The sequence below is a fragment of the Pungitius pungitius genome, chromosome 14 (assembly GCF_949316345.1).
Source record: "Pungitius pungitius chromosome 14, fPunPun2.1, whole genome shotgun sequence".
In the NCBI taxonomy this organism is placed as follows: Eukaryota; Metazoa; Chordata; class Actinopteri; order Perciformes; family Gasterosteidae; genus Pungitius; species Pungitius pungitius.
Window position 1 is genome coordinate 4,352,490 of NC_084913.1, and position 10,774 is coordinate 4,363,263.

General features: G+C 52.4%; 1 protein-coding gene across 1 annotated transcript; it reads left to right on the forward strand.

Moving 5' to 3' along the window:
* Positions 1-6,911: 6,911 nt before the first annotated feature.
* Positions 6,912-10,500, forward strand: LOC119228086 (adhesion G-protein coupled receptor G2-like). The gene is made up of 8 exons (XM_062557445.1): positions 6,912-8,557; positions 8,628-8,667; positions 8,751-8,854; positions 8,925-9,049; positions 9,126-9,388; positions 9,472-9,562; positions 9,652-9,929; positions 10,029-10,500. The coding sequence occupies exons 1-8, from the start codon at positions 8,495-8,497 to the stop codon at positions 10,127-10,129; spliced, it is 1,065 nt and encodes a 354-aa protein (XP_062413429.1). The 5' UTR covers positions 6,912-8,494; the 3' UTR covers positions 10,130-10,500.
* The last annotated feature ends 274 nt before the right edge of the window (positions 10,501-10,774 follow it).

Genomic DNA, 10,774 nt, shown 5'->3' on the forward strand with positions numbered 1-10,774 from the left:
CGGCCTTCCGCACGGCCGCATAGTCTCTCCGAGCCGCCGGGGGGAGCCCCATGGCCGCCGTCTGCGCCTCCCCGGTCAGGAGGGGCACCAGCCTGACCGGCCACTCTTCCTCCGGCCAGCAGCATGCCTCCGCCGTCGCCTCGAAGGCCTCCAGGAAGGACTGGGCGTCGTCCTCTGCCGTCATCCGGTGGAGGGTCAGGCCCGCCATCGCCGTCGGGCCCGGTGGTGGTAGCGGGGGTCCCGACCGCGACACCAATAGCTCCAGCGCCTGGGCCTGCCTCCCCACCTGGGCCTGGAGCGCACCCAGGAACTGCCGGTTAGCCTCGGCCTGGTCCCTCTGGATCGCCGCCAGCTCCCCAATCATCTGGCCCAGTGCCAGCGCAGGTTGGGCCGGCATCGCCTGCTGTCCCTCATCCGCCATGCCCCACGTTGGGTGCCACTGTAGGGGTGGGTCGGTAGGGCTCCGGACACAGACACACGATGACAGGGTGGTCGGTTTAAATATATTTATTTTACTTCCGCTCGCAGGAACGCCGCTCGCTCGGTCGGTCTTCCCCCCCCTCGCTCGCCCCTGCCTCACTGCTATAAAGGGGAGAGCACACACACACATGTCATTATCCCCAGGTGATTGTTATTATTTTCACCTGGCACTGTTCCCCGAGCCACTCCCCCTCTCTCCCACCTGCAGCCGGGCTGAAACCACACCCGCCACCACAAGGAGAAATAACATATTCCTGGAGTTGTTTGTCACTTCTCCATTACGAATGAGATCATCATCATCCGCTGTGATGCTCAGACACAACACCAGCGCAAACAACAATCTCTTTTGGGCGGAACGACCCCTTTTCCAACGACTGCGCCCCCTCCTTCCATTTATGGATGATGTCATTCTGATCGGCTTCTCTAATCCCCGTGAACGCGCGACCCAGGTAAGGCGGGGAGAGGGGGGGGGGGGGGGGCTTCTCAGAGGGGACGAGCCGACAACAGAAGCGGAGGGATGCAGAAGCTCGACCACATGCCAGCAGTGAGAGGTGACCGAGCGCTGACCCCCCCCCCCGCGAGGAACCCCTTTGATGCCGCTGCTATCTGCCCATGCGATCAATGCGCCGATAACTCACATCAAAGCGCCTCGGTGGCCACTGCGAAATGGGGGGGAGGGGGGGGGGCATAAGTAATAAGATGTCAATTATTAATGGAGGGGAAGGGTCCCCTTTCAAGTGCGGGGATGATTTAGATAATGGAAATCAAACAAAATCATTAAAAAAAAATATTCGGATGGTTTGGGCTTCAGAGCAGAGAGCTTCGAACCTGTACCCTTCACCGACCACATGACACCCAAAGAGTGTTCTTTTTCGGTTTGATTCATCTCTTCTGTTTTTTTAAGGGTTCAGTTTTGATTTTTGTGTTTTCACAGGCTGTGATTTATTGATCGGGAGTCTTGTGATAGATGAAGAGGACCCCTCTACGCGGTTAATAGACCACGTGGAGCCTTGCGTTGTAACCCTCAATGTGGCTGGAATGTGAAATATTCATGGGAGAAGACTCAACATATGGATTACCATACATATTTGATGTGTCCCACGTGGCCAAAAAACAAACATGTAATGAAAACATCTTCCCTCTCTGTCTTTTTGCCCTTTTCACTTTGCCCGCGGGCGACTAAAGAGTCTAAAGCTCAAAGAACGACGGCAGATTCTCTAATGAACCTCAGTGTGAGTCTTTCAGTCCACAGGAAAGCAGCTTCATTGATTCCCCAGAACAGACAAACGTGGTTCTCTCGCCTGGCAGAGGGGGGAGGAGGGAGGGAGGGAGGGGGGGGAGGAGGGGGGGGGGGGGACTGAGGTGGGATGTCGAGCTCGATGTTTGTTCAGTTCCACCCAACTGATCGGCGTAAAATCAAGCGCTTAAACCGCTGTTATATTTGCCTCCTTTGTTTGCTGGAGATGGATTTTAATATTCACTCCGCTTCGTCACATGTTGAGATTTCTAATGCTTCTAACTCTTTTTGCGATATAAAAAAAAATTATTATTAATATTATAAAGACAAGCAAAGTAAATCCCAGAGGCCTAAATAAGCAGCACAGAACATTTAAGCCCTTATTAGTTTGTAAAACAGCAATACATGTTAACGACTGTAAAGCAGAGGCAGTGGGGGGGGTTCCCTGGGGGGGTGGGGGGGCTCCCTGGTTGCCCGATCCAATCCCTTTGACGTGTTAATGCAGTGACTCAGGGCTTCAGCAGCACCCAGCGGGGGGGGGGGGGGGGGGGGCTCCTGGCCACCTGCAGCCCAGGAATGATCCCATGGCCCGGGACAAAAGGATCCCTCAAGGGGATGACCAGTGAGCACAGCAAGCCCCTTTTACAGTGACCCTGGGGGGCGGCGGGTAGGGGGGGGGGGGGGATAAGGCTTCTTTTCCATCATGCATTCACTCCCCTACGAAGCCATCGCTATAGGCAGGTTATTGATGGCCCCTCCATGCCCCCCCCCCCCGTCTGCCACACACACTGCATGTAACTCTACCACCGTGAGATGAAACCCAGAGTGATTGATGGAGAGGATCAATGGTCGTTCCTCGCAGTGATATCGATCTTTTATTTATTCGCCCCGCTGACAAAACCCGACAAACGATGAGATGCGGTTAAGTTTGTTCAAACCACTTGATAACGGCGGGGCGAACCCCCCCCCCCCCCCCCCCCCCTCACTCCCTCGGGGAACAGAATGAGTGTTTGTTTTGTCTTTTACTTTCACTTGCAGTAGGATTCTCGCAAAGTCGTAAGATTCAGGAAACAAAGAGCTACCCTCACATGACCCACACAGACACCCCCCCCCCCCCCCCCCCCCCCGACGCCATCGTTCTTTCCCTCTTTCACACTCCTGTGTCTCCCAGGTCGCACCTCCATTGTTTCTACGCTTCCAAGGTTCACACGTGTGAACCAGGCCATTCACACCTCAGTATGCCCCCTCCCCCCCCCCCCACAACAAGATAAGCTGAGCATCGCGACCCCCCCCCCCCCCCCCCCCCCCCGCCACCCCAAGCCACCCTCTCTGTGTACGGCGTGAGCTCCAGGATGAAGGTTGCAGATAGCGAGACGCCCCCTGATGTTGGTGCAGGCGGTGATGTCATCACGGGGTGGTGCCTCAGGGGCGAGCTTCAGACCGGTGATGTCATGGCTGTAAACCATTGGGGGGGGGGGGGGGGGGTGATTGATGGACGGTCCGTGAACGTGTTCAAAATGTACGCAGACCGTGGCAAGGTCAGTGTGGCGAGATGGCAAATAATCTTCCAACACATAAAGCCCCCCCCCCACCCCCAAGGCGGACACGAGGGGGGGGGGGGCATCTTGGTAACTCAAGGGCGGTGACGCACGCCTTTGAGTCATCCACGCCGACGTTCGAGGGCCGGGAGGCACGTTACTGGCCGGCAGAGGTGGCCACCTGTGACCTTGTGGAAGAGAATGAAGGGATGAAAAATTCATGTTAGAAATTCGACCCGGTTGTTTGTTGTTGTTTTCTTTTGCTATTCGGAACAGCCTCCCCCCCCCCCCCCCCTCCCCCGCGCTTCATGAATGATGTTCACTCCGTGTCTTTTTCACCTGGTGACCGTGGAGCTGCTCAGGAAAGCTACAAGTTCCTCACAGTACCTCAAAAGATGCCACAGAAGCTTTCGTTTTTTGGTCCATGTAAACGCCTTCGAGCGAGGACAAAGGAGAAGGTGTTGGACCCCCCCCGCCCCCCCACCCCCCATGTCTCTGGCTGACTGAGTAGTTTAGAAATAGCTGTGTAATGTGAGGGGCAGCTGTGATTTCTGTGTGTGCGTCTCTACAGGCTCAAACACGCAAAAAAACAGGTGCTCTGAACACACACACAACCTCCGACATTCCAGCGTGAGGCTGAGCCCGCTCCTCCTTCTCCTCGCACCCTTCATCTGAAACCCTCAGGACTTCCAGACACGTTGATTGCGATATCCACTTACGCTAACGGGCCGACGGCCAAACGTTAGCGGGAGGCTAACTCTCTCGGCGATGTTTGGAGGATGAGGTCAGCGCCTCGGCCCGGTGCCGGGTCACTCCTGTCACTTCTACGCGAAGATCCTACGTACCCAGATACGTGTACGGGAGGACGTGTAACCGTCGTGGATGGCGGAGAGGAGGGGGGGGGGATCTGCTTAACGTTGGGTGAATGACGAGGTCACACGGGGGTCAAAGGGTTACAGCTGCGCGTGAGGGGTCGGGTGGTCAGGGGTGTGGGTCTTGGTGTTGGAGCTCCAGCATCGTTACCAGTTGTCTTGCCTGGTAAGCTTTACAGCTATCCACCCTGCCCCCCCCCCCCCCCCCATGATTGGTACAATGAAATCACAGGCAGCTGTCGCGTGGCGCGGCCCCCGGGGGAAGCGCCAAAATGGATGCCGACCACATAGCTGCTCGGCGGCGGCGGCGCGCCGTGGGGAGGGAGAAACGGAGCTTCGCCGCGATGGGGGCCGAGGCACCATTAAGGGCCATCAAATATTCACCCCCCCTCCCCCCTTCCTCCTCCCCGTACAGCAGCGTCTCTACCATCGCGCTGCTGAATAGAGAAGACGGCTTGAGTTGACTTTGACCTCGAGACGAGGAAGCACTGATTCATTTATTAAGTAAGTAAAATGTATTTGTACAGTCAAGGTCACAAAGTGCAGTTACAGTGTGCATGGACATTAAAACAGTCAATTTAAAATACAAATTAACAGCGACACACGAACCTCTTGATGCCCCCCCCCGGATGGAAAAGCTCGCTCCCCACCTTACAGGCGTTATGTGGCGTTTAACATTTATGGAGATAACAATGACATCACCGGACTGACCACACGACTCACCGCGATGAGTTAACCCCCAAGCTGTCATTAAAAATCCCCCCCATCAATAAATCCAAGCAGGCTCATCCAGACTGCGATCGGGTCTTAAATGTGTTTAGCGCTGCTGGGGGGGCAGTAATTGCCCTAGCAGGCTAGCTGGCGGGCCCTAACGACATTAACAACCTATTAACAACCACAGAGGAGCTCGAGTTGTTCCTCTAAAGGCTTTGTCATCTGGCGATTTATGGTCAGTGGGTTGGTTGCTTGTTATCGGTGCAGCTTGCTGAGGTCTCTCACGCGAGGGATGGGAATAAAAAAATAATAATAAAAAAAAACCTTACACAACCCGATAGTGTTAAATTGTGTCAATAAAACAAAGCCGGAGACAAGGGCATGATTAAAGATCATTTCAAACCAATTCAAACAGTTCTGGCAGAATGTCTGAACCAGAGTAGTCCTACAAAATACAAATTAATCATATGGATGAATCAAAATGAATATGAAAATGGGAAAAAATAAAATAAAAAGCCAGAAAGCGAGAGAAAACAAACAAACATTTGGAATTTGTTCTTTCATTAAAAATGATGCTCGAAGCATCGTTATGAACCTAAAATTCACAAATAATTTGGATACGGTCTCATCTCGTTCAGTTCGACTCGCCCTTACTGAGATGTCACGATTGTCCGTAAGAATTCACAGCTTCTGGACACATTAAACGCTGAAAAGAGAGTCAGATTAAGGAGCTCAGTCTCCTCCTCTGATTGTTCTCAGAGGAGGAGGACGTATCGGAGACGGCGTGTCCAACACGTACTTCAGAATGTTTTTGAGTGTATACATACATTAGTTCGTTAAACACAGCAGGGGGCGCCATCAACACACGATTCAGATGTTAAATTATCATGACATCAGTAATAATAATGAAGCCCCCCCCCCCCCCCCCTCTCGGTCAGGCCTCTTGAGTTTCCTGGAACACAAAGAAGCCAGTGTTTGTGCAGATGATGTTATCAGCAGTAAAATGCAAAGAGTAACGTTCATTTGTTTATTCCATTCTCAGCACAAAAGGTTACAGACCACAGAGGTTTATCATTTATTATTCAAAATGATCATATTAAGCATTAACAGCAGAACACACAGGGTTCGGTTTCCCATCGAGCTTCGGGTGAGAATCCAGGATCACAGTTACAGTTCCAGCACTTCTTTGGAACTAAATCAGATGTGAAGTTTCACTGTTTATTTTTCTTCCAATTCAAGACTTTTGTTTAAACATTTGCATGTAAATCAGATTTTGATCAGAATTGACAGGCTGGGTCTGAATTACAGATACATTCTGCACAGATATGAAGCAGGATGGCATTTCGTTCAACCTCCATTGTCTCGAAGTGTTTTTTCCTGCTCATCCTGTGACTCTCATCCTCTACTTCACTACGGAAAGAGATCAGAGCAAACAACAACAACAACAACAACAACAAAAAAGGACAGGGAAGTCACTACTAAATTTGTCTGCCTGCTGTTTTTTTCCGAGAAGGGGGGCCAAATATGTGCTGTAAAAATGGGCCTCATTTGCAAGGTAAATGAGATGGGAACCACTGGTACATCTTTCAGGAAGGTGGGAGGACAACAAGGTGGATGGACATCGCCGTGGAGAGTGAACAACAACTTCGACACATATATAAATATATACATATATATGTGTATATATAAATACATCTTACTCCTCAGGATGTTCCGACCGGACGTGAAGCTTCTCGGGATGTTTGCAGCGATCCTGTTCTTTGGCCGATATTGGCCGATATTGGCCAAGAAAAGCGCGTGCGACTGCTCGGGTGAGTGCGTCCGAACCAAGGTCTCGGGTACAATTCAGTCATCTGTCGTACGTACGTGTCGTATTCTGTCACTTTGACGTTGTTTTATTGCAGAAACCGAGGAAAACTGCAGATGTAAAAATGTACTTTTGGCCCGTGTCAAAGAGGTCACTGGAAGTCTAAACCGAGGTTTCACTTTTTTTTTTTCCCCAGAGTATTTACTTTACCAGGTCAATGCAAGCAAAGACTGTCTCTACGTCCTGAGGAATAAAGTCAATGCAGGTACAGTGACCCTCATTCGGCCATCGCAGGCCATTCTTGGTCATTCAGAGGTTGTATTTTGTATTTTTTTTTTTAAGACTGTTTGAACAGGAGCTCCGTCATGGACGCCAACGAGAGCAACTGCAGCCTCATAGTGGATGAACACACTCTTTCCGAGCAGGACATTTTCCTCCTGAGGGTGCCACATCACGACGAAGAATACACGCCACCTGCAGGTAATGCCGAAGACCTTTTCGTTTGTCAAATGGAACCAAACAAAAGGGTTTGTGCAGATCGGAGCTGCTTCATTATGCGACGCCGGAGTACAAGTAAACTGGCTTTGTTGAAAGTTAAGTCCCGCGCCTTCGTTAGAGGTGGACGCAAATGGCACGCAAAGGCAGCCAGAGGTCGCCACCTATTGGTCAAAATGTTTGTAACTGAACCTGGTCACGTGGTGACAGTCTCCTCTCTTAACTAATCCTCTTATATGTCGCAGGTGTCCTTTACCATATTCACCGGTGCTTGAAAACGGGTAAACTCCTAAATCTACCACAGCTCTTACTTTCCCTTGCTTACATTTTTTAATAATGTCACGTTGTTGTGTGTTTAAGGCAACACGAGCATCAACCAGAGCGTAAACAGCTTGTGTGAAAAAAATCCATCCTATGATGAAGACGCTTGCAGAGGTACAAATATTAACACGCTATTGAAAACATGATCTAAGTAAGCATTTCATCGGCGAACCAGCGCGGTGCGTCTCCGTGTTGTTGGCACGCGGGTTTACGCGGTGCGTCTCTGTGTTTTTGGCACGCAGGTTTGGCAGAAACACAATACAAGTTCACCGCTTCCGACCAGACGAGCCGCTGTGTGTCGTGCAAAGCGCCGGGGAGGAAGCCGGACCTCGCCATCGACGTCCCTCCACCCGACGGCGCCAGCGGCACCGGGGTCAGCCCGGGAGACGCAGCGCAAGTATCCCAACCCACGGGACCATCTGTGCCCTGCGCGCGCTCAGCAGCTGCAGATGATCACCCTGGTTTGCTGGACGTTTTTTTAAATATTTTTTTATTTTTTTTTATTCCACTACAGAACTATCATGCAAAACCTGTCGTACTTCCTGGAAGAGATGGGCAATTGCAGCACGGCATCGGTGACGATGGGCGGCATCAAAGGACTGATCTCCAAACTCCTCCTCGGAGACGAGGCTGACTTCAACTTTGGCGTCACGTCGAGCGGTGATTTCAACGTACGCGGCGGGTGCGGCTCAAATCTGCATGGAGGGAACCCCCCCCCCCACACCCCTAGTTGTGTTTGACACCGTCCTTTGTTGTGGTTGTAGATCCTCGAGGACGACAGTTTCGTGAGCAGCTTCTCTCGATCGGTGCACATCCCAGCAGAGGCCTGCGCCATGGCCGTGGAACGAAACGGCTCGTTTGCTGGAGTTCTGGTTTTTCCCACGATGTATCGGGTAAAAAAACCCCCCCAAAAATACTGCAAAAAAAAGAAGCTTTTTCTTGTTTTGTGTGGGTCGTGACTGTGAACAAACATCTCCCTCAGGATGACCCCGAGAGTTTCTTTCTCAACGATGAGTTTCTGGGAATTGAGATGGGGACAGAAATATCCAACCTGTCACACACCGTGGACATCCATTACAGACGCGTGGACACGGTAAACAGTTCATCAGAAAGGCCTCAGCAAGGAATGACTGATTTTTAATTTGTATTGTATCCCAACGCAGAACGGAAGAATTGCTTCCTGTAGGTCCTGGGACGGGAAAGGTAGAGTATTTTTAACATAATCGACTGATCACAAAGGGTCAGAGGTCAGAGGTTCACATCTCTATTCTGCCCCCCTGCTGCAGAACCTGCCATCTGGACCACAGACGGCTGCCGGACGAGGGAGACCCGCGGCGGCGGCGGCGTCACGTGCCAGTGCTCCCACCTCACCTTCTTTGCGATACTCATGGTGAGATGGGTTTGCCTTTTGAACTCGCCTCGACTCACTCGCCCAAACGCGTCTCTCCTCTCTCCTCCAGTCGCCTCCGGCCGTGAACATGAGCGCTTCGGATGTCAGATCGCTGACCCAAATCACGTCGATGGGCTGCGGCCTGTCCATGCTGTTCCTGGCCGGCGCAGTGTTCGTGCACTGCCTTAAATTCAGGTGAGGTTTATTTTTAAACCTACGTAATGGCGTAAGTTAAAAAATCAAAGTTGAACCCCCCCCCCCCCTCCGGCAGAAAAGAGGACACGAGCCAAGCCACTGAGATCTTGATGAACCTCTTTGCGGCCATGTTCGCCCTGAACTTGTCTTTCCTGGTCAACGAGAGCGTCGCCGCGCTCGGCCACTCGGGCTCTTGCGTTGCCATGGCGGCGGTGATGCACTACGCCATGTTGGCCACCTGCACCTGGTTTTTCACGGAGGCTCTCCACCTGCACCTCGTCCTTCGGAAGCTCTCCACCGGCAGGCGTTACATGGCCGGGATTTACGTCACCGGGTGGGGTAAGAGAGGGCCGGAGGGGAGGCCACCACCTTCCGCGCAACCCCGCGATCCATTTAAACACACGGGCGCCTCTCTCTTTCAGCGCCACCCGCCGTTGTGGTGATCACTCTTCTTGCCCTTGGACAATACGATCACGTGGTCCTTCACACCGACGATGGGAGTTCAGCTAAAATGTGAGCGGCCCGCTGCGGACCGCCGATTGCGCCGTCGCCTCTCTGCTCGCAGAGAGTGACGCGTCGTCGTCTGTTTCCTGCTTTTGCAGATGCTGGATCTCCGACGCCGTCGTCCACAACGGGGTGAACGTCGGTTACTACGCCGCGGTGTTCCTCTTCGCCTTCGCCGCGTTCATCGCGACAGTGCGACAGATTGTGTTCACCCGCCCGGCAGCAGGGAAGCGTCAGAACGTCTGCTCCACCAACTCCTTCTCCATCGTAGGCCTGCTCCTTCTGCTGGGGATCACCTGGGCCTTTGCCTTCTTCAGCCATGGACCTCTGCTCATAGCCTCCTACTACATCTTCACCATCCTCAACTCCTTCCAAGGTAGACCCCAGGCGGAGGCGCGGCCTTTTTACGGACTTCAAATCAAAAGTCTGCTTTGCTCGTCGTCGTGGTGCAAATGTTTTTTTTTTTTCTCTCCAGGTTTTTTCTTGTTTGTCTACTACATCTGTTCCAGAAGGAAGAGCAGCTCGCCGTGGGACACCAGCAGCGCACCTACTGACGCAGTCACGCACTCACATTGACTTTTCAAATGAGGACAGAAAGCGCCCCCGTGCCTGCGCTCATATTGACACAAGAGGGCAGCATTTTATTTCCTATCGGCTAGTAGATTCCCCCCCCCTCACCCCCCCTGTTGAATTAGAGGCTGTTACATCCATTGACAAAATGACTAATGAGTGGAATGGGACGACCTGGTTGAAGGAGTCACTTCCTGGAAGTGGTTTTATTGTGACGGCTCAGCCCTCGAACCCTTTCTTCCTTACTGGCAAAGCGGTGCGGCTTGAAGGAGAATAAACATCACAGAACGAGTCCCTCACGGCGCGCCCCAAATGCAGCGCGTCGATGTTTGGCGTCGAAAAATATGAACCCTTTGGTGAAGTCCTGCCTCTCGCACTTTGGCCCGGCGTCGAGGGGGGGGGGGGGGGCCCGAGTGCTTCGCGTGCCTGCAGATAATTACCACGGGCCCACAGAGAGCCGTATCCACTTTGCGGGGGGGGGGGAACCTCACGAGAAATGAGCTCATGGCTACCTATAGTGATAAGAGGCCCGGAGGCACGCCACTGTGCTGTGTTCTCCGAAATAATGTACATTTATACCATTCAGTGCCAGAGAGGTAAACGGAAGTCTTTTTGTTGGGAATGATGGAGTAATCACATGGTCTCCTGTAT

Bases quoted from the DNA above. Each gene is read 5' to 3' on its own strand.
- LOC119228086 (XM_062557445.1), top strand. From the start codon at position 8,495: ATGGGGACAGAAATATCCAACCTGTCACACACCGTGGACATCCATTAC. The intron at 9,563-9,651 runs GTGAGCGGCCCG...CTGCTTTTGCAG, and splicing joins GATGGGAGTTCAGCTAAAAT to ATGCTGGATCTCCGACGCCG. The intron at 9,930-10,028 runs GTAGACCCCAGG...TTTTCTCTCCAG, and splicing joins CATCCTCAACTCCTTCCAAG to GTTTTTTCTTGTTTGTCTAC.